This window comes from Ctenopharyngodon idella, chromosome 6 (assembly GCF_019924925.1).
Source record: "Ctenopharyngodon idella isolate HZGC_01 chromosome 6, HZGC01, whole genome shotgun sequence".
Classification (NCBI taxonomy): domain Eukaryota; kingdom Metazoa; phylum Chordata; class Actinopteri; order Cypriniformes; family Xenocyprididae; genus Ctenopharyngodon; species Ctenopharyngodon idella.
This window is the reverse complement of record NC_067225.1, coordinates 23,835,005-23,858,818: the sequence shown is the minus strand read 5'-3', so window position 1 is coordinate 23,858,818 and position 23,814 is coordinate 23,835,005. Positions and strand designations below refer to the sequence as shown.

Genomic DNA, 23,814 nt, shown 5'->3' with positions numbered 1-23,814 from the left:
GAGTGTGTGGCAGTGTTATAATCTGGCACTGTGTTTCCAGTCAGGTTCGTTTGAGGACAACAGCAGTTTCTGTGTGTTCTGGACCCGAATTGACCCAACTGGCTCTGTGCATTACACATACGCACACATTTCCGTGGCGTGTGTGTGTGCGGAAGAAATGTGTAGGACAGTTTGTCTCAAAGTCTCTGTCTGTTTTTATGGTTTTTATGGGTCTGCTGATCGTTCTTGCATTATAGCCGTCAACGCCAGTTTGCCGGTTTGCTCAAAGTGTGAGAACATTTCTATGGAGTCTTAGTATGTGCTGTTGCATGTGTTCCTGTGTTTTCCACATGGTCTCTATGCCAGGCCTGGCATTCCTGCCTTGTGAGTCTGTCTCTGTCTGTTGTCATAGCTAATGAAGGTTTATGAAACCCTGACAGCATCTCTGTCCTGTCCTGCATACAGGCGCCCCTCCGCCTCTGCTGTAAGGGCTGGGGTGCTTTTCTCTGTTTACTTAAATTTATGACCTAACTATGCCTAAATGTCGCACTAGTTACAAAGTCGAACCACATTATTCAGTTACTAGAAGTATTTATTGCGAAGGAACCATAGTTACATATGACGATTGAAGTATCACCATAGCTACATGTTATAGAGTTACTATAGCATGAACACTGTACGTTACACAATAACTACTTGCAATATGTTATGGAATATGCTAATCCGTGCATATCCGCAATGACTTTGCTCTTTGAACTCCTCAAAAAACAAAAAAAGCAAAGTCAATTCTTAGTCAATCCTCACTTTCATTTTTGATTGAAAGATAATGATCATGCATGTTATTTCAGTGCTGATCTTCTCTGGTTTAGTCATGGTGTACATCATGTTCTTTTTTATGATAAACAGGCCATTGCACTCACAACCAGGTCATCCTTCTGAAGAGGGACTGTCTTTCTCGTACACCTTGGCCTACATATTTGTTAGTGCTATGTGATGCTTCAGTCAGTTCAATCATTAACTCTGCACTACCTTAAAGGGCATCACCAGTCATACATATAGTGAGGCCACAGTCAAAGTGTCAGTCATGCCGTCTTCACATGTCCAGACCTAAAATATCCCAGGTGTTCTCACATTTCCTAAGATGCTATGTGGCATAAGATGAAACATTAACCTGACTGGCCAATTAAGACACATTTAACATTTTCTGAAAGTCTCTTATCTCCTTCATGCTATGTGTGCATTGATAACAAGAGCCATATACTGAAGCAAGTGCGAATAGCGGAGATGTGGCATTTGCATTGTGCACAGTCCAGAATCTCAACAAAACACACAGTGTGCACACGCAGTTAATGATTTTGGAGACTTGTGAAAGCAAAGACTAAATTGTGTGTTTAGCATCCTTTTTAGAAAAGGAAAGAGAATCCTGTGAGACTTTCAGCATTAAATTCTTGTTTTGGTCCCACTTTATATCAGTTGTCTTAAACTACTATGTACTAACATTTCTATTAATAATTTAAAACAATGCACTTATTGTGTACATACATGTTTTTACATTGTGCTGCTTATATTTGAAGTGGTGGTTGAATATGATTTCACTTTTTTAACTTAAGTTACTGTGTAATGTTGCTGTTTGAGCATTATCAAAATCTGCAAAGTTACAATGCTCAAAGTTCAATGCAGGGAGATATTTTCTTTTAAAGAATTCTCTGTTTAAGAACTACAACAAACGGCTGGTAGGGACTACAATGAGCTTCTTCCCGGGTTAGTGACATCACTAACCCTAAAATTTACATAAACCCTGCCCCTGAGAACAAGCAACAAAGGGGGCGAGGCCATGTTGGACTGCTTTAGAGAAGAGGAAGTGTTGTTGTAGCAATGCCGTCATTTTACGCCCGACTGCTTTATAAACAAGGGTCAATTCAGATTAACATGACGGCACATGCTAGTCGATGAGTTGAATCGACTCCACAGCAACTACATAAATTTATCCACTAACCATTCAGAAAAGTCCAGCTGCATTCTAAAAGTTGTAATTTCTTCCTGAGTCTTTCCATGAGTGTCTGACTCTGGTTTGAACAATGTAAGGCTGAACACCGTTACTGACGATCGTCATTTTGGCTGCGTGAGATTATTCAGCTTTGTTGTTGTTGAGCAACCGAAGCATGAGCTGTTAAAGCTCCGCCCTCTTCTGGAAAGCAGGTCAGGAGCAGCAGCTCATTTGCATTTAAAGGGACACACAAAAACTGCGTGTTTTTGCTCACACCCAAATAGGGCAAATTTGCCAAGCTATAATAAATGATCTGTAGGGTATTTTAAGCTGAAACTTCACAGACACATTCTGGGGACACCAGAGACTTATATTACATCTTATGAAAGGGGCATTATATTTTTTAAAGAGGACTTATCAGCATGTAATTACAGCTTAGTTTCTGTAATTACATCTATAACTACACTGTTGACCCTTCCCTTACACCTGACCATACCACCAAACCTGTCCCTAATCTTTCCAGTATCCAACCTCAATAGCAGCAAAAGTAAACATTGTACTTAAAAGAACATTGTACCTAACAGTTTTGATGTTAATACATATTAAAGACACCTAATATGAAGTGTGAGTAGGGCTATACGATATATTGTTTTAGCATCGATATCGCAATGTGCGCAGTCGCGCTATTGCAGGATTAATTGCAAAGTTTAACCATCATAGAGCGAAAGTTTATCATTTGCACGTGTTTTTAGGTCCTGTCAGGACATTCAAGTGGTTTTAAACCATTTGAGCGCAAGAAAGAGAACTCAATTCGGAACTTGTGCGCTGTTTTCTGTGCGCAAATATAGAGCAGCACAGACAGCACCGAATTCCATTCTCTTCTTCGTTTATTTGTGCTTGAACGGACACATACATGCAAAATTATGTCAAAATGCCCATCTCGGTAAGCATCCTCCTCTCAAACAGAGTCGCTTATGGCTTAGTGGTGTAGGGGTGGGCGATATGACCAAGATCTTATTTCACAGAGAAATTTTATTTCACGATAGTGATATATATCTCGATATAGCTATTTTTTTTATTTTTTTTTATTTATTTATTTATTTTTTCTTATTAAAAATAAGAACAAAGAAGGAAATTACAAACAGTAGGACAAATACAATAGAGAAAAGATACAAATTAAAGAAACTTTACGTTTTTCAGCTACGGTAGGTTTACTTAACATTTAACATAAGAAATACTACAGAAATTGAATAATCAAGTGTATAAATATAACTAAAACACTGCGTAGTATTCACTGTATGAATCAAATATAAACTGATTCTTATTAAAGAAACTTAAAAACGTGATTCAGTCAAGAGCAGCGAGTGATTTTCTCTTGGTCTTTTGTTGTTTGAATAACATTAATGAGACAGACAGCAGTTTATCAGCAGTTTAGACCAAATGCACAGATCCAATTTACTAACACATACGGTTTTCACCCAACTGTTTACGTTAATTTAAGACATAACCGACTATGTTTATGTGAATACTCCACGCGATGGGCATTTTGACATTATTGTGCATCTATCTGACCATTCAAGCACAAAAAGATGGAAAAGAGAACTGAATTTGTGATTGCATGCTGTCTGAAAGAGGCGGCTTTCTGTGCACGCTCTTCGGGTGTATGTCAGTCTGCACGAGCACCAGCCGCATGAGTTCTTTTTCACAGCTTATTGCGCTCAACATCAAGCACGTCTCGTTCTTTATTTTCTCATTCATGCATGTTTCTTTATCACTTTTTATGTGTATATAACTTTAAGTAGTACTGTGCAACGCGGATATATACCGTGATATAAACGATATAGTGAGATCTCTAATGATAGACACTTTATACCCTGGTCATGATATACTGTCATACCGCCCAGTAAATGAAACGTTGAGAAAGAAAACTGATGCGTATCATTATATTGGATCCATGCATTCGGTTTTAAAGTGACAGCAGCCTAATATTCCTGCTGCTGTCTCTGTCATTAATGTTAATCAAACAACAGAATACAAAGAGAAACTCACTTTTGTAGCTTTATCAAAGATTAAGTTTATGAAATTATACAGTGAAGACTATGCATTGTTATTTTACATTTGATTATTCAGTTTCTGTACCTGTTAGACTTGTCTGAAAAACATAAAACACTATTTATTTCATTTGTATCTTTGTTCTATTGTATTTATCTATGCTTGTACAGATTCACTCCACTACAAAATCACCCCAATCATTCTAGAATTATTAATTCTGTCCAAATAGAGCTATTCAAGTCATCTGGGGAAATCTGTTGTTTTCAAATCGGAGTATATATAGCAGAAAAACAAAATATTGCAATGTCAGTTTTTTTCCAATATCGTGCAGCCCTAAGTTTGACCCTTGTTTTTATTATCAGATGAATAGTATTATTAAATGGATTTCCCGGGAGTTTCCAAACATGGTCCTAACCTTCTGTCTTTTTGTGTTGAACCTTAAATGTTAAGCTCATTTTAGTTTATTGTCTGTAATGTGGAACATTGCTCATAATATTAGTTGGTGAGGACTATATTGTATAGCAAGGCTAATCAGTCATACAGCTCACTTCACTAAGTCTACTTTATTATTTAAAAGATATTTTTTTCCACAGGCTGTTGAGAAATTAGGCACAATCCAGAATAAAGAAACTCAATGACTTTTTTCCTGCACTTGACTGCACCGATATGCGAATGCTTATGTAAGCATGTATAAAATAAAAATGATTTGAGTTTATTTCTTTATCATTACTGTCTTTCAAATAAATACAACTTTGTTTTATATTTTCTTATATAAAAACAGATACATTTAAACAATTATTTGGGACTACTGTAGGCCTATACTTCAAAGTTCACATACATTTTATTAAGCAGTTTTTTTGTTGTTGTTGATTATTTATTAATTTTAATTTGATTTTATTATAATATGATTTACTTCCGTTCACCTTTTTGAAGATGTCTGATTATTGACAACCAAAAACGATCATTATCATTACTGGAAAAGCCAAGAAAAATAACAACGTCCATCTGCAGGTTACCTTCAAAAATATGCACATAAGTAGTGCCATGTTTATGGCTGACTGCCAACTAAATCTTCACAAACGGGGATTGCAAATGTTTCACACATTTTGAATAGATGAATAAATGAACAGCCCAATTTAGATAAATGCATCATTATGTGTTGAAGTGTTTTGAAATGGTTTTATTAGTGTGAGTTTTCTGTGTGCATAAGAGTAATTTGAGAACTTTCTCTTGAAGAGGTCACGTCATGTGTGTATTAGACCTGAACTGGTATTTCTTTTGTGGAACTTGCACTATATGAAGCTTTCAGCATATTTTCCAGTAGAAAGATTTTGCGTTTATACAGAGGAGCTCACGAAAAAGGAGTGAAAACAGGAAAACCGTGACATCACTCTCTTTGCCGAGTTGTGTTTATTTGGTTTGCGCTGTTCCTGTTTGTACACACAGAATCGTGATGTCCCTGTGACCTTTCACATAGATTTCCACTTCAATGCTGGTCACGTTTACCACGACAGTGAAAGGGTTAATCTCGTGCTTTTATCATATGCACATTTATTGTGACAATATTCTTATCACCTGATGCATTTTAGCTGTTTGAGTTGGTGCGTCACTGTGACCTCTGACTCATCTCAGCACGGCTGCTTTTCCTCATGGGTTGTTCCATAGAGCTATAATGATTTTATGTTTATGTGACCTTGTTCTTTTTTATTTTTTGAAAAAAGCTTCTGATGGAGATATCGAAACTGACATCTGTTTGTTTTCATTTGCACGGTCTCCTACAATCACTCCGATCCTCCGAGCGGTCCAGCCCTTCCTCAGTGGTGTAGCACTGATAGCTAATTAATATTACCCTCTATCTCGTATGCTCTTTATCAATGCGCATACATTAGTGATGCTTACATAAAGAACTCTGTTTTTCCCCCATTCGGTTTGTTAAACTGGTCTCATGGCTTTAATCAGAATGATATATTGTTCTATTAAAGGATTGTTAATTATTCAACACTTGCTAAAGAATGTCAGTTATGATTTGTGGTTTTGTTATGCTGTCGGTCAGTGCTGAAGAAATAGGGAATTTCCTTTTGTTTTTTTGTTTTTTTTTCTACCTTACACTACTGGTCAGAAGTTTGGAATAATTAAGATTTTTAAATGTTTTTAAAAGAAGTCTCTTATGCTCACCAAGGCTGCATTTATTTGATCGAAAATACAGTAAAAACAGTAATATTGTGAAATCTTATTACAGTTTTTTAAAAAAAGTTTTCTATTTTAATATATTTTAAAATGTAAGTTATTCCTGTGACGTCAAAACTGAATTTTCAGCATCATTACACCTTTCTTCAATGTCACATGATCCTTCAGAAATCTAATTTGCTGATTTGGTGCTCAGTTTTTATCAATTATTATTGGTGCTCAATTATTAATAATAAGATAATGGTTCTTATTTTTTAATGTTGAAAACAGTTCATGCTGCTTAATATTTTTTTGGAAAATGTGATATTTTTTTAGGATTCTTTGAATATGAAGCTCAAAAGAATAACTTTTTTTTTTCAAATAGAAATATTTCGTAACATTATAAATGTCTTAACTGTCATGTTTGATCATTTTAATGTGTTCTTGTTAAATAAAAGTATAAATTTCTTTTTTTTTGAATCTATCTTACTTACATCTAACTTTTAAATAGTAGTGTATCGCAGTTTCCACAAAAATAGTAAGCAGCAACAACCGTTTTCAATATTGATAATAATAAGAAATGTTCACCAAATAAGCATATTAGAATGATTTCTGAAGGATCATGTGACATATAAAATACAATCAAATAGTTATTTTAAATTGGAATAATTTTAACCAGAAAGTGTCCAGATACCTTTTGTCTTAATTTTGAACAATATTTGTATTATTGTATATTTTGAAACCTAATAAACCTTTTTTTTTCTGACCAAATGTTTTCTATATGTTAAAAATAAATGTAATTGGTTTGATATTTTGTTATATAATGCAGAGACATTCATACTTTAAGTGTTCAAATACTTTTATTGTTCACTTTTTTTGTGTTTATTAGGTTAATAATTTTTCAGAATATAACTTTTTACTGTATTTTTGATCAAATAAATGCAGCCTTGGAGAGCAGAAGACATTACAAAAACCTTAATTGATTAAACCTTAATTACAAAGACTTTCGACCAGTTGTGTACATTACACAGAGTCACTGTTCTTCTTCCCATCATCCCCATAAATGCACAATTCTGTATGTATGACTCTGTCTCTCCTCCTCCTTCGTCTCCTACAGTGATGGAGTCAGCCGTTAGTACATCCACTCAAGTGCCAGATGAGTTTGACCGTAATGTTCCACGGATCTGTGGTGTGTGCGGAGACAAAGCCACTGGCTTTCACTTTAATGCGATGACCTGTGAGGGCTGCAAAGGCTTCTTCAGGTACACACTCACTCATTTTCTCTCATCTAATTTAGTATTCACACATTTACACTGATGTTCATTAGGAAACACATTAACACGTATTATCTGTAACCAATGTGATACTGCCAGACTATTTATAGTTCATGCATGTGTGCTTTTTGCGTGTGTTCATTAGGCGCAGTATGAAGCGCAAGGCCAGTTTTACCTGTCCTTTTAATGGAAGCTGCACCATCACTAAAGATAACCGTCGCCACTGCCAGGCCTGCAGACTCAAGCGTTGCCTGGATATTGGCATGATGAAAGAGTGTGAGTTACTAGCCAACATGACACATCTTGGAACACTGATCACGAGGATCCAAGTCACTTTGTTATATCATGTTTTAATTATAGTTTCGATTTTTATTTAACTTGGGTAAGAGTCTCAACGTGTCTCAACTGTCATTTTTACAGGCTCTGCAGTAAGGGAAATTTATTTATAAGGCTGTACCAAACAAAAGCGAGTAAGGTGATTCTTTCACAGAAGGTCCCTTACACAAGGCTGTTAGCAAAGTGATACTTAGTATAAGGAAGTAGTTTTGCTATTTGTGATCCTGAGTGGCCATTCTTTGCAAGTCATTTTGAAAGTGGAAGGTACTTCAGATTAGGGATTTCAAAATGCTCAATTGCTCTTGTGTTTTGAAGAGTTATCAGCAGAAAGTGTAGCTTGTATGTTGCCACGTTTTTTTTAAAAACAAACACCACACACAGAAAGATAAGATAATTTGTCATAAAGTTTTTTTTTGTTTGTTTGTTTGTTTGTTTGTTTGTTTTTTTTTGAAAATGAATAATTATTCTCAGCCTAAAAAAATAAAGAGAAATATCCAGTAGATTTAGCTGTTTTCTGATATTGTGGTTCAGTTTTTTTCCCCCCAGATATTTCTACAAGTAATATCGATCTGATGGAATTGTCTTCCCCTTATCAGTGTCTGTGAGACTGAATTTAAAGCTATTGATTATCATCAGCAAACAACTAAATTATGATGAATTATAGTCATAATAGAACACTTGAAAACAGCATACAATTTTAGTTTCTCATTTATTTTTTATATGTATTTTACCTGTAATAAAATTATATTACACGAGTATAGTAATGATACTCATCTGTCTTTTCCTTCAGTTATACTGACGGATGAAGAGGTTCAGAGAAAAAAGGATCTGATCCAGAGGAGAAAGGATGAGGAGGCTCAGAGGGAGGCGCAGAAGCCCCGGCTCTCAGAGGAGCAGCGCAACATCATTGACACGCTGGTGGATGCCCATCACAAAACCTATGATGATTCCTACTCTGACTTCTCACGTTTCAGAGTAAATACTCATCCTTTTTTTTTTTTTTTTCTCCCTCTTCTGCATATTCTTATTTTCAACCAGTACAGTGGCTCCAATATGTTTTTGTACACTTGAGTGACCAAAAAACCCCCAGTAATAATAAATATCAAACCAAGTGCTTTCTGGAAACAAATTATTCTAAAAAAAAATTCAGATCAATCATTCTCAACCAACTGGAGCTAGATTGATTTTAAGTCAAATGTTAGAATTTTCAGCAGCCATTACATGATCCTTCAGAAATAATTCTGTGTTGATTTACTGCTTAAGAAACATTTCTTATTATTATCAATGTTGAAAACAGTTGTGCTGCATGTTTTTATGCAAACCATGCTACATTTTTTCAGGATTCTTTTGGCACTTTTCCACCGCATGGTACGACTCAATACGGCTCACTTTTTGGTGCTTTTCCACTGCATGGGATGGCTCGGTACGGAACAGTACAGCTCGCTTAAATAGTACCACCTCGGTGGAGGTTTCAAGCGAGCCGTACTGATACTAAATGTGATGTGTAAAACACTGAAGATCACTGATTGGTCAGAGAGAATCGTCACTACCAGCGTCATTGGATTTGAAACACGAGACACCAAACCCGCTAGATTTAAATAGTCAGTAACAGCCACCGCACTGTATCATTTGTTCGCGAAATGACTTGCTTTAAACGACTGTCGCACGCAACTTGAAAAAAGAAATGGCTGTATCATGGTCAGTAGATGAGGTGCAGAATCGTTGGTAGATGAAGAGGGGATCCACGGCAGTAGAGGCGGCGCAACTGTAACGATCAGTCTATAATCCCACCCACTTTAAAGCGATACTAACTGCAATGGAAAAGCAAACCGAAAGTAGAGTGAGCTGAGCTGTGCCGAGCCGAGTAGTACCACGCAGTGGAAAAGCGCCAATTGATGAATAGAGTGTTCCAAAGAACAGCATTAAAATATACATTTTTGTAACAATATGACAGTCCTTTCTGTCACTTAATGAATTTAAAGCTGCTATCTGTAACTTTTTTGGTTAAAAATTATCCAAAATCAATTTTTGAGCAAGTACAAAACCAACCAGTGTTCAAAACATTGTTATTTACTTGTTCAGATGACATTTTCTGGTGAAATTCTTATTTTGGTCATACTTCCAAGACATAGAATCTGTGATTCTGAAGTACAGTATCCACACTGATGTGGTGATTGACAGAAAACATTAGATTAAATCCGCGCTGAGGAGCCGTGCTGATGCACAACCCACGTAAAGATGATAATTCCGCAAATAACTGCAATTCCAGGTTTCAAACAGAGATGGCGACAAAGAGGCAAAACTTATGGACTGCAGCTTTAAAGTGTCCTTCCTGAATAAAAGTCAACAAAAACATCTTACTAACCCCAAACTTTTGATCTGTAGTGTGTATATGATATGTATGTATCTCCTTGGAGAGCAACCATAGTTTAGTACATTAACTATGAACATTTTCCACTAGCATTTGACAACCAGAAAGTGTCCAGATACCTTTTGTCTTAATTTCAAACAATATTTGTATTATTTTATATGAAGCCTAACATTTACTTTTTTTTCTGACCAAATGTTTGCTATAAATGTCATTGATTTGATATGTCGTTATATAGGTAATGCAGAGACATTCATACTTTAAGTGTTCAAATATTTTTATGATTCACTTTTTTGTTTATTAGGCATCTATACATTGCTAATTTGTTCAGTGTGTTCATGTTTATGTGTGTGTGTTTTGTGTTGCAGCCTCCAGTTAGAGAGGGTCCAGTTACACGTAGTGCCAGCCGAGCCGCGTCTCTTCATTCATTATCAGACGCCTCCTCAGACTCCTTCAGCCACTCTCCAGGTGACACACACACACACAAATGTGTATACATGCTAAACAAATGCACACACACAGTCGTTTGTGCATAAATCACCTGTAAAGTTCATTCTGAGAAATGTTTTTCAGCTCAGTGTGAGGCGCAGGCAGGCTTGTGTGTTTGTGTGTTAGAGGTATGTGTGTCTTATATGCACAGCAGGCTCCGTCCATCTCACCATGTCTGACGTCACAGGAGAGCCACTCTAATGACAAACAGACTATTCACATGCGTGCACACATACACACACACACACACACACACACACACACACACACATATATGTTGGGTTTCCATGTTTTATGGGGACTTTCCATAGACATAATGATTTTTATACTGTACAAACTGTATATTCTGTCCCCTATAGCCCTAACCCTACCCATCACAGAAAACTTTGTGTATTTTTACATTTTCAAAAAAACATAATTTAATGATTTATAAGCAGATTTCCTCATAGGGACCAAAGAAATGTCCCCACAAGTTAAAAAATTACTGGTATTACTATCTTTGTGGGGACATTTGGTCCCCATAATGTAGTGTTTACCATACACACATATACATACACACACACACACACACACACACACACACACACACACACAAACATATGGCTCATCCTGGAAGAAGCAAGTTGACTTTGTAACATTAAATATGACATTTGTTAAAAATTCTCTACTAGGGATAATTGGTTTGGCCATAATCCTTACATCTCACAATATGAGTACTTTTATATCATGGTTTTATTTCTTTTTCTGGGTTTTTAAAAATATATTAAATAACCAATTGGAAAACAATTCAGATTAATTTTTCAAATGCCGCTGATTTAATTCATTGTGAAAAGTGTCGATGACAGCATTACATTTGTCTATTTGTGTTGTATCGAAACGTTTTTCAGCTGTTCAGATATGTTGATATTGTTTGCTCTATAGGAAAATGTAAATAAGAGATTTATTCTGCTGTGTTGACTGTTGACAGCTTTGTTTATTGTTATGAAGGCGTTTGCAGTGTGGAACACAGTACGCTGACAGTCAGTGAGCTTGTGCTGAGCTGCAGGCTCAACTAGTCACGTGTACCTGTGGAATCATGCAGGAGAGACGTCTTCAATGAATTTAATGCAAGCTGTGCATAATTTATTACAAATCTGAATAACAAAAAATACAAATTGTTAAACAGTTACAATATCAAGGGTAAAAAGCAACAATTATGTTTTCCCCCCATAATCGTGCAGCCATAATACATAATGCAGTTTAATGACAGCAAATTAAATGTACACAAAATTGCTGAAATGTAAAAAAAAAATGTTCACATTATTTCCATACAATTCACTAAACATTAATAGCAGAAGTTGTTTGTTATCCGGCTGTATTACATAAGGCTGATGGCAGATTTTGGAACAGACACAAGGGGGAGATAACACTTCTGTTATTTAGCTAAGTAGACAGAGTTGTCGGCCAGTGTATCAAAATAGCGTGCCTGTCCATTTTTTTTCTTGGGTCATTTGATTCAGATTTTTACTTGCCATACCAAGATTTTCACTGGCCCACCACAAAAATCATTAATAAAAAAATAAATAAATCATTAATTTTATTTAATGCAAAGTAACTTCATTACAGTCAAAGAATGATAACATTTCCTTTGATTTGTTGGCAACTGTTCGGAGTGTAAATTTAGTCAACATTCAGAAAATGCTGGAAGACTGCAGTGTACCTGTTACATGAATTGTTGAAGGTTGCTGAGATGAAGCAAAGCATTAATCCTTTTTTCTTCTTTCTCCCCCTCACCCCCTCTCTCTCTCCTCACATCTGTAGAGTCAGGAGATCGTAAGATGAATCTGAGTAATCTGTTGATGATGTATCAGGAGCAGGGTTTGAGCTCCAGCCCGGACTCAAAGGAAGATGAGGGCACCGGTCTTTCCATGCTTCCTCACCTGGCTGACCTGGTTTCCTACAGCATTCAAAAAGTCATCGGCTTTGCTAAGATGATTCCTGGATTCAGGTAAAGTATATTAATGAGTTCATTTTAATTGAAATGGCAGGAGGAATTGCTGAATTGGAATGTACTCTCTCTATATATATATATATATATATATATATATATATATATACACACACTTACTGGCCACTTTATTAGGTACACCTCTTCAACTGCTTGTCCCAGCGGGACACCACCCCCGTGAAAAAATTCATAAACAAATTACTAAGCAACCACTGACACAAAATAGGTATCATTTTAAAGCTTAGAAACTCAACCTTTTAACTGAGTGTACTGCCCACGGGCGCCACCTAGCTACAAAAAAATTAATAATCATATTTTTAAAAATTCTTGTCTTGATCATCAAAAAATAGGTGTCATTTGAAAGCTTAGAGTCTGAACTTTACAACGAATGTAGCCACTTTGATTAACTCCTAAGTACTGCTGAGTTATTTGCTAAAAAAAAAAAAAAAAAAACAGAATTTATGAAATATTTTTTTGTACTATGTACTCCAATGTGTCAAAAGCATCATACAGCTCAGATAATCATGTTATATGTCATTTGAAAGGTCTCACAGAGTAGGATACAACAAGCATAATTGTTTTGGGCTTTGACTAAACTTGAGCAAGTTTTTGTACGTGAAGCCCCGCAAGACCCATATGTAAATAATAAACCGATGTGGCATTTATGTCACGTTTTGGCTCGTAACTTTATGAAACATGCTTCGATTGCGGACCATGTCCATCTCTTCGTTACCACAGTGTACCTATCTTCTGATGGCTACTTCCAGCAGGATAATGCACCATGTCACAAAGCTCAAATCATCTCAAACTGGTTTCTTGAACATGAAAATGAGTTCACTATACTCAAATGGCCTCCACAGTCACCAGATTCAATAGAGTACCTTTGGGATGTGAAGGAATAGGAGATTCACGTGGATATGCAGCTGACAAATCTGCAGCAACTGCGTGTTACTATCATGTCAAAATGGACCAAAATCTCTGAGGAATATTTCCATTACCTTGTTGAATCTATGTCACGAATTATTAAGGCAGTACTAGCAAGGTGTACCTAATAAAGTGGCTCGTGAGTTTTTGTGTCTGTATATATATTTTCTGCCTTAAAAATAAATGTCTGAAATGCCACCTATATATTTTCATTACATTTTAATTCTGCTTCTTTAAATTTGAATTTAAATTTAAAGGGTCATGAAACCCCAGAACACATTTTTTGAAATGTGGGCAGATATGTACAAGCTGCACATAACTGAAAAACATTAAAGCACTCATAAATTTAATCACAAAGTAGAAATAGTTTTTTTTTTTTGCTCTTTTCTGGGAAATTTCGTTCTTCCGGGTTGAAAAGCAAAATTGAAGCAACGTCATGGAGTCTGACGTAGAAGGGTGCATCTGGAGTGTGCAATTGGCTGCTGAGGCTGCATCATCCTGTTCTACTTTAGCCGATTCTGAGCACTTCTCTGCATTTATTCATGAGAATGAACTTAATCCAATCACTGCGCTGTATTACGCATGAGATCACGGTACAGTGGAGAATTAACAGTGAGTTAACAATGCTCGCAATCAATCAAAGATCATATGCTGACTGGAGTAAGCATGTTTCAAGTTTTATGGACATATTTCACATACTCTATCGCTCTAAACATCAACCAACACCGCGTATGCACATATATTTGATCACGTCTTCAAATGAAATATATGTACAAATAAGGACACTGTACGTCTGATTATGAACGCGATGACATGAGGAATTATTCTGATACACAGAACAGAACAGTGATGTAAACCGAAAATTCAAAGACCAGTGGACAAAAAGTAACTGTCTTTATTTTTTTGTGTTAAATTGATGTGTGACGTTTGTTCAGAGACTATAGTGCTTGTAAATGTAATGAAAATTTTATTAGGCCTTTTAAATGTTCTTCTGCATTTCTCCCTCATTCTTGGGAGTTTGTTGTCATATGGTTATATTTTTAAAATGCATCAAGGTGCCCTCAACTCTGTCATATTTTAATATTCATAATGAGTTGCAGATCTGCGTTTTATTGGATGTTGTCTCCCCTTTTCCCACCCTCTGTTTTTGACACTATAAATTATAATTCTCTGTCTTGTTTGAATTGAGAATAGAATTGTCTTGCTCAGTTCAACTGAATGGCGCACAATCCCCCTGATATCTGTGTGTGTAGCAAGGGCAGCGTCTTAATTTCACAGGGCCTGGGACTATAAAAATTTGTGGACCCTGAGCAAGGGTGTTCTGTACATTCCTTTCATCCATTTAGTGGTGCTTGTTTGTGTAAAGTTCCACCATTTTCCCAACAGGTTATTGTTGACATGACTGTCATCTATTTGATTTCCTCAGGAATATAAAAATAGTTTTGACCTTATAAACTGTCACTCTGAGTATGTGTTTCTTGCCTGCCTCTGTGCACTTCCATGTATTTCCCAGCTTCCTCAGAATGTGCGTATATACATATGCATTAAGGACTGCAGGTTGCTGTGGTAACCATAGGAGTGTCATGTTATCTGAACTGAATTCACCCACTCCCTCTACATCTGCCATTCACAGAATCCAGCATGAGCCAACATTTGATGTGTATGTGTTTGTGTCTGTTCTTGTGTGTCTCAGAGAGCTGACAGCTGAAGATCAGATTGCTTTGCTGAAGTCCAGTGCTATAGAAGTGATCATGCTAAGGTCTAACCAGTCTTTCAGTCTAGAGGACATGAGTTGGAGCTGTGGAGGACCAGAGTTTAAATACTGCGTCAATGATGTGACAAAAGGTACACATAAACAAGCTCACACTGATATACATCGTTTCATGCGTTGACATGCAGTGATTGCAGTGTTATTTTTAAAGCATTTTCGTTAAATGAAATAAAATATAAATATGACATGAATAAGTTAAAAAAATTAAACTAAAATTAGAAGTTGATGTACTAAAATTACTGAAAAAAATAAGTTAAATCAAAATAGAAATGTTAAAAACCAATAAAAATGAAAAAAACAATAAAATTAAAATGAAAACTGAAAATATAAAAAAGCTAATTCAGATCATTAAATACTACAGCAGTATGTAATCATACTACAATAACATGCAACTGTTCAGTGTTATGTCAAAGTTTTTCTTTATTTTAAAGAGGAAGTTTTACTGCATTTTATTTCTCATCAGCAGTTAATCTTATGATTTATCAAAGTGCATTGCAAGGTGAAATGTGTTTTTTTTTTTTGTTTTTTTTTATATAACAATTTTTATACCAGTTTTATGCATCAAGATGATTACAGTGGCTCAAATCTATTTTGACACTTTTTCACTTTTACATGCATTTTCACACTTGAAAATCTTTGTATTGATGATAAAATATCAAACTAAGTAAATCTGGTAACACTTTACAATATGGTTTATTAGTTAAACATTAGTTAATGTATTAACTAACATTAACTAACCATAAGCAATACATTTGTTACTGTATTTACTAATCTTCGTTAACGTTAGTTAATGAAAATACAGTTGTTCATTGTTTGTTCATGTTAGTTCACAGTGCATTAACTAATGTTAACAAGATTTTAATAATGTATTAGTAAATGTTGAAATTAACATTAACAAAGATTAATAAATGCTGTGTAAGTGTAGTTCATTATTAGTTCATGTTAACTAATGTTGTTAACTAATGTTAACTTGTTACTGTAAATCTTTTTTAAAAAGAAATATAGCACAAACATTTCACAAAAAGAAGTTTGGGTAACTTTTTACAATTCGTTATCATTATGTATCATAAACTAACAATAAACTGTTTTTTACAGCATTTTTTTTTTTTTTTAATCTTGGTTTGTTAATTTATAAACAAAAAGTTAATAATACATTACCTTGAAATGAAACTTCAGATTTTTTAAAGTCAACATTTATGTGATTAAAGTCGAGTAGACGTTGACTAGTCTCTGATGGCGTCGTTAATAATCAAATAAGCCTGAACCTCGAGCTAAGATTCGAACGTGGGTCGCCTTGTGCACAGCTATGGCATATTGCTCCTACATAACAGCTTATTTTTATCAGTTCTTTTGTCTTTAGGTCGTTATATTTCTCACAGATTTCTGCTCATTCTAAATCAGATACAGATAAAGTTGCACAGTAAAGATTCCATTTATATGAATGCATTAGTGAGAGAGCGTTTGCGTGTGTGAATTAATTCTACATGGCAGCGTCTGTCTACTAATAGTGAAACTGGGTTATAGTTGGTAAGACATATATGCTAAAACTTTTCAGTTTCTAAGCTATTTTATTGATAAATCACAGAACAGTGTTGACAATACATTTCTGCGCTACTGAATGTTTCTGTGCTCACTACTGTCTATATGTGTGTGCGTTATAATGTAGCAGCGCTTTATTTTAGAACGGTGATTAACTTAGGTGTACAATAAGCTGTTTAAAATGTGCATGCATCCAGATGGTATAATCAGACTTCTGTCATGACAACTCTTGGAGTGTTTGGCATGGTAATGGGTATGACAATGTAGATATGTTTGGACTTGGCGGAATAGTTCTGCTACGCTGCTGCTGCTTTTATTGCTGCTGCTGTTGATTATTGCTGCTGCTGCTACAGAGCAAGTACGGGACTTGCTACTGCCAATACATACACGACACGCTGCTGTGAGCAAGTAAGACATGCTGCTGCTGTACAATATAGCGTACGTGAATTACCCGTAGCAGATCTATACAGGTGGAGCTGGGGAAGGTGGAGGGTTTCTGAAAGCGTGCTGCACTGCTAAGGCAAATGCTACTCATTTATTTTAAGATTGAGCATGCAAGCTCATTGGCTACTAATGCAGCAGGAACCAATCATCTGTGTCCTATAGATAATGATGTGATCACGAGCAGGTTGAGTTAAGGACCTATTAGCCTGCGCCATCTAGAGTTTCATGACAGAACTTTGTATATATCTTGTGGAGCGCTCTCGAAGTATGCATTTATTTGTTATTAACTGTTTGATACGCAGTGTAAATGTGGACTTCAAAAATTTCTTATCCTGTTTCGCCCTTTATTGGCAATGATCAGTGACTAGTCGATGTCAAGTTAAAAGCGTCATGGCAGAGAATTCAGTACAAGTCTGTGCAACCCCTAATATGTTCAGTACAAATTAACATTAGAATTTAGCATAAATATATACTATGAAAGTATTTTTTTATTGTTGTTTTATGACATTTTTAGGTTTAAAATTATGAATTTTTTATATATATATATATATAATATAAAATAATTATCATTTATTATAATTATTAAATTAGCAATTCTGATAAATGCAGATCAATACATGTTATGGAAGTATTGTTTATTGTATTGTAAGTTTGTTTAAAATTAATTCTAAATTTTTAAATTATAATTATAGTAATTATATAATAATATTAAAATATAAATTATAAAACAATAGCAATATTGTTCATAATTTTTTCACTTTTGGGTTATCAGAAATAATTAAAAAAAAAAAAATGTCCATAGTTTTTGATGAACAGCACCCATGGTTATGCTTCATGAAATCATCCTGATTTTGTGTATGTTTGGGGGTGCAGCTGGACACACTCTAGAGCTTTTGGAGCCTCTGGTGAAGTTTCAGGTGGGCTTGAAAAAGCTCAACCTACATGAGGAGGAACATGTGCTGCTGATGGCCATTTGTCTGCTGTCTCCAGGTCAGCGTGTATCCCAAATACACAAAACATCAGACAGACTGAGACTTTAAAACATGCCCATGCTTGCAAACAGGAATCTCATTTGTCTGTGTTTGTGTGCTCGTAGACCGGCCTGGGGTGCAGGACCACGTGCGAGTGGAAGCGTTGCAGGACAGGTTATCTGAGGTTCTGCAGGCGTACATCCGCGCACATCACCCGGGGGGCCGTCTGCTCTACGCTAAGATGATCCAGAAGCTGGCGGACCTCCGTAGCCTGAACGAAGAGCACTCCAAGCAGTACCGCTCCCTTTCTTTCCAGCCCGAACACAGCATGCAGCTGACCCCTCTGGTGTTGGAAGTGTTCGGCGGACAGGTCACTTAGTAACTTCACCCGAGTCAGACCAAGACGTGCGGGTTAAATGGTGTGACCCGGAGGGGTGTGGAGTGAATGTACGGACAATCACCTTAAAATGCATACAGAGTTTCCAGGACGAAGTTTGTGAGTGGTGTGTGTGTGTATATGTGTATCCCTCATCATTTACAGATCGGCTAGGGAGTGCCATAGATGTTTCCGTTTGTTTGTTGTATGTAAGGAGGACATTCTTACAAGAATGTAATATGGTCATGGTGTTTTTCACTGTGGCACCTCAATACAGTAATATTTTACTGTATTATCAATAGCCAACAGTATTACACTGCATGTGTAGGATGACTGTGTGAGTGTGTGGTCCTGTTCAAAACCTCTGCATGGTCCCCAAAGCGCTGTCCACTACTGCTGATGTCCTGTCTCTTCACCTCCTGCCTTTAAATGCACAGGGTTAAAAGTACTAATGCAAGCACACAGCTCTAACTCACCCCACGCCTAGCCACTTAACTAATCAAACGGCAGCTCCGCCCCCTTCCTCTGCCTCCACAGCTCTGATAGGTTGCTGAACAATGGCTGTCTTCTTTAATGTTTGCCTCTGCTGTGATTGGCCAATTATCTAACGCCTCTGCAAAGTGGTTAGTGCGGCATTAGCGCTTGCCACGCAGCTAACCTGTAAATAAGACTCGGTATCTATATTCTTACCTTTTTCGATTAGTGTAAATAGAGTTTAATATAAGCGCTTCTTGTGGCTTATGGTAGAATTTAGCAGAGGGAGACCCTGCAGCCCTGGCTGGCTATAATCAATATGTAAAGACTACACTTTATACTGCATTTATGCAAACACACAGGAATTGGAACCATGAATTATGTTTTTTAAAAACTGAGAGCTTTACCTCACATCTGTAAATCATATAGGTTACATATATCTCAACTCTTGCATTCCGTCATTCATTTTTTTTCTTTTAATTTTTTTTTTTTTTTTTTTCAGATTAATTTAACTAATTATGTTTTCCCTAACAAAGATTTACGCTTTAGTCCCATTAGTCATCACATTTGATTTTCCTCATGACACAGTTAACAAAATCCTGAATGCTTTTTATCATGAATTTTAATTTTACCTTTTTAATTTATAGAACTTTCACAAAAGCAAGAGTTATAAAGCTATAATAAAAAAAGATTCTAGGTCATATTTCAACCCAAAAGAAAAAAATCTCCCCAAATGTAATTTTACTCTAATATGATATTGAATATAGGTAACACTTTACAATAAGGTTAACTACTTGAGTTAACATGAACTAAGAATGAACAATACTTCTACAGCATTTATTAATCTTAGTTAATGTTAATTTCAGCATTTACTAATACATTATTAAAATCAAAGTTTTACTTGTTAATGTTAGTTAACGCACTGTGAACTAACATGAACAATGTATTTTTATTAACTAACATTAACAAAGATTAATAAATACTGTATTGCTCATTGTTAGTTCATGTTAGTTAATACATTAACTAGTTTTACCAAATGAGACCTTATTGTAAAATGTTACCCAAATATGTAATCTATATTACAATTATCTATTCATAACATTTTAAATAATATTTATTTTCTCTTCATATTCTAGTGAGGACATTTTTTCACATCGGTAATGAAAACTGTTCTTAATAAATATAATTAGAAAAATTAATTGAAAATAATGTAAAATTAATATTTTTTTAATTTTGGGGTGAAATATGATGGGTATCTTCTTGACAGGTTTGGGGAGATTCAAATAATTTTGGGTTTTGTGCATCACACACTACTAGGAATGACTTTACTGAGAAATAAGACTGGTTCTCACTTTTTTAAGGTAACTCTAATAGCAGCATGCTGGATAATTTATGATCTTGATGTTTGTCATCAGTAACCACGGTTTTACATGCTACCTGGGTGTTTTTGCTATTTGTTTGCACAGGCAGGTTCTTCAAAGCATAATCTAATTACAGCATAACAAAACTCAGCACATTCTTTTCTTATGCTGGGTTGTTATTATCTAAACAGTAATTACAGACACCTAATACCATGTCGGCCATGGTATAGACTTTTTTTTTTTTTTTGCATGTCTCTGTTCACCGTGTTAATATCACTCTGGCCACTGCCTGCATTGTGTCCTCTAAACCAAACACGGCTGCCTTAGCTTGGCCTCAGCTGTTAACAGTTATTCATTTTAATTGATCTCTTTATGCTTTTTAAGTACGTAAGAGTCCTTTTCTCCACTGTGTATAATAGCTGTATGTGATATTTGCGAGACTGTCGACTCCCTGAGTCGCATTAGAGGGCTGATACTTACAGAGTTCTATCTCTGTTGCTTTATATATCTTGTTCTCTCCACTTTCTCCGCAATCTCTTTTTTAAATCACGTCTGATTTGTATGAATCTTCTACTTCTCGGTCAGGGCTCAGGGTCATTAGGAAAAACTTTTCTGTGGTATGAGTGTTAATCATCGTTAATGAAGATTGTCTGTAGGTGTGAGTTTGGTGTCGGAACTGGGTCGACGATTTAATGATCGTGTAAGCTGAATTTAACTACCTGGAAACTGCGGTTCCTCAGCTAGGCGGGCGCAGTGCGCGTGTGTCTGTGGAAGCGTGCGTTTATGAAGCGAGGGCGATGTATAGCATTTACCTATACACCAAGTATATTCATATTTGATTGGGTGCCACATATTCGGCCCAGCATAGTTGGGTAATTTGTGTGTGAGTAAAAAGGTTATCGTTTCCTCAGTATATTACTAATAAATAACTTAGTCATGGCACTTAAGATTTAATGATATGGAAGGTTTGCTTTATATATATATATATATATATATATATATATATCTATGAGTATTACTTTGCAAATGTAAAAGATTAAAATATTTTCTTGTAGACTAGTTTTGATATTCTGATATCTGTACAGGTGGAGGCACAGGGCAGATGGTTGTGTGTGTATGTTTGGGTAGGTATGCAAATATAGGAAAGTACGACTGAATGCTAACCTCCTGCCCAGTGCAGGTGAATATAGATATATATATATATTCACTATCTTATTGCTCTCTTTCAAATTGTCTACAAGTTTGAAAGAGAGCAAGTGAATATATATTCACTATATTCACTATCTTATTGCTCTCTTTCAAACTGTCTATTTTATCATCTTCATGCCTTCTCTCTATACTAAGCTGCTCAGTACTTTATGGGATAAGGATGTACACTCAATTTTAAACTGGAAAACAATGAAATCTTCCAGTTATGAGCATTTTTGTAATCATTCACTTATTTGTTTTGTTCTGATTTCGTGATGAACGAGTGAGAATATCCCTGCAGCACTTACCATAAATTTATATCAGACAAACCAGGACAACATGTCATATTTAAACCGTTGCAAGATATACATTATGCATGATGATGATGATGATGATGATGATGCTGATGATGATGGCGAGACGTGAGAAGGACAGAGATGAAATTGATGTTGGTCTCTTTTCCGAGTCCAAAATGTAACCATAACAAACTACCTCTCTGGGGAACAGACACATTTGATTTGTATTTTTTTATGATTCATGTTTGTATTTATTGCTGTGCAGTGGCTCACATGGACAACCCAGTACCTCATGTATGAATATCACTTAACAACAAAGACGCCTTAACAGTTGTTTTATCAGATTTTTTTAAACTATTATTATCTGCGTGTACAGTATTTGTATCCTTAGCTTTCTCCAACACGTTCAAACATTCACATACACGGACAGACAGACAACAAATGTACACGTTCACAAGAAAGCTGAGATCTGTTAAGGCGTGGTCACTTCCATGATTGACAGTGTTCAGTTGCTGCTGGGATTGGTTGGCCATCCTCAGGCCCCTCCCCTTCTTTATTCTGACTGCTCAGTTGGATTTTGCTGCTCCGCAAAAAAATTACACAAAACATGACAGAGCATGGCCTTCTCTCTTTTTCTCTTTTTAAACGGTGATCTGTCAAGTGGACATCATCTACCCTGCAAATCACACATGCTCAAACGTTACCTCGTACAAAAATGCATATACACTCTATGGTCAATACCTCATGCCAGGTCAATCCTAAAACGGAGTAGAAGATGGATTCGAATTGATGACAGAGTCATCTGTGACAAAGAGTTGATGAAGAGAGACATGCTCTTTACCTCTCCTCTTCTGTCTGGGCACCATAGGACAGGAGATCAATAGAAAGTTTGTGGCACTAAATGGCTCATAAGTGCTGAAGCACTTCTGTCTCTTAGTGAATGGGTACCATAAAGAAAACTGTAATGCAAATGCTAGCTGTTTACAGGCTAACAGTAGTACGCCTGCTCACCAGGACAAAACCAGTTGAATATGACCATTCATGAAACTGTTAAAAATGCCTGTTTTTTTTTTTTTTTTTTTTTCATCATAAAGTATTGTAAATTCATGTTCCTGATTTCATGTAATATTGGTCAAATGTTTTACAAATCAATAAAAGAATATAATAATAAACACTGGTTACTTTGGTTTTCTGTCATATAGGGGAAAGTGGGGAAGGCTGTCAGCATATTCTAGCAAAATTAACGATTAAATGATTTTTGTCATGTGATCCTATGTTTAGAAAGGGCTCATCAAATATTCTCAAACCTGTTTGTCAAAGCACATTTTTCCCATGTAATATTACATATAAAAGATAAAGTTGTTCATGTATATTATAATATTTAGCTCACTTGCATTTCGTGTTTATGGCCACTAGATGGAGACATTGTACACACTGTCACTGAGGCAGTCGACAGATTATGCTGATATTCGGCTATGCTAACTGCTAAGCTATTTTACTTGTCCAAGTTTCACGACATTAAAAAGATAAAGCAACAGTGGCATTAACTCTGGCCCTGACAGCGCTGTCGTGCTGAAACGGTCAGGAGATATTTTTGAATGGCAGTCAACAGAGAGGAGGCCTTTACGCTGGATAGACTGTGCCCTATTAATAATTAATATAGCTCAAATAATAAATTGATCGGCTTGGCAGTGTGATAGTCTTCAAATGTTTGCCGTGGCATTTATTATTATTATTATTATTATTATTATTATTATTATTCAATAGAAGTCATGGACATTTTGGCATAAGTAGGATTCATTTACGGCGTTTTGGCGGGAAGGGAACGCCAC

At 35.8% G+C, this 23,814-nt stretch overlaps 1 protein-coding gene across 4 annotated transcripts in view; it reads left to right on the top strand.

Annotated features, from left to right (window-relative positions):
- The window catches only part of vdrb (vitamin D receptor b), a 29,118-nt gene extending 5,964 nt beyond the window's left edge, over positions 1–23,154 (top strand). For 3 of the 4 annotated variants that reach the window (XM_051897248.1, XM_051897247.1, XM_051897246.1), the window contains 8 exons: positions 7,302–7,446; positions 7,604–7,734; positions 8,585–8,769; positions 10,531–10,630; positions 12,452–12,638; positions 15,256–15,407; positions 18,190–18,306; positions 18,413–23,154. In XM_051897248.1, the coding sequence (XP_051753208.1) occupies positions 7,304–7,446; positions 7,604–7,734; positions 8,585–8,769; positions 10,531–10,630; positions 12,452–12,638; positions 15,256–15,407; positions 18,190–18,306; positions 18,413–18,666 (1,269 nt within the window). In that variant the 5' untranslated portion in view covers positions 7,302–7,303 and the 3' untranslated portion in view covers positions 18,667–23,154. The remainder of the gene's footprint in view (positions 1–7,301; positions 7,447–7,603; positions 7,735–8,584; positions 8,770–10,530; positions 10,631–12,451; positions 12,639–15,255; positions 15,408–18,189; positions 18,307–18,412) is intronic. The other variant, XM_051897249.1, reaches the window with a different exon arrangement.
- The last annotated feature ends 660 nt before the right edge of the window (positions 23,155–23,814 follow it).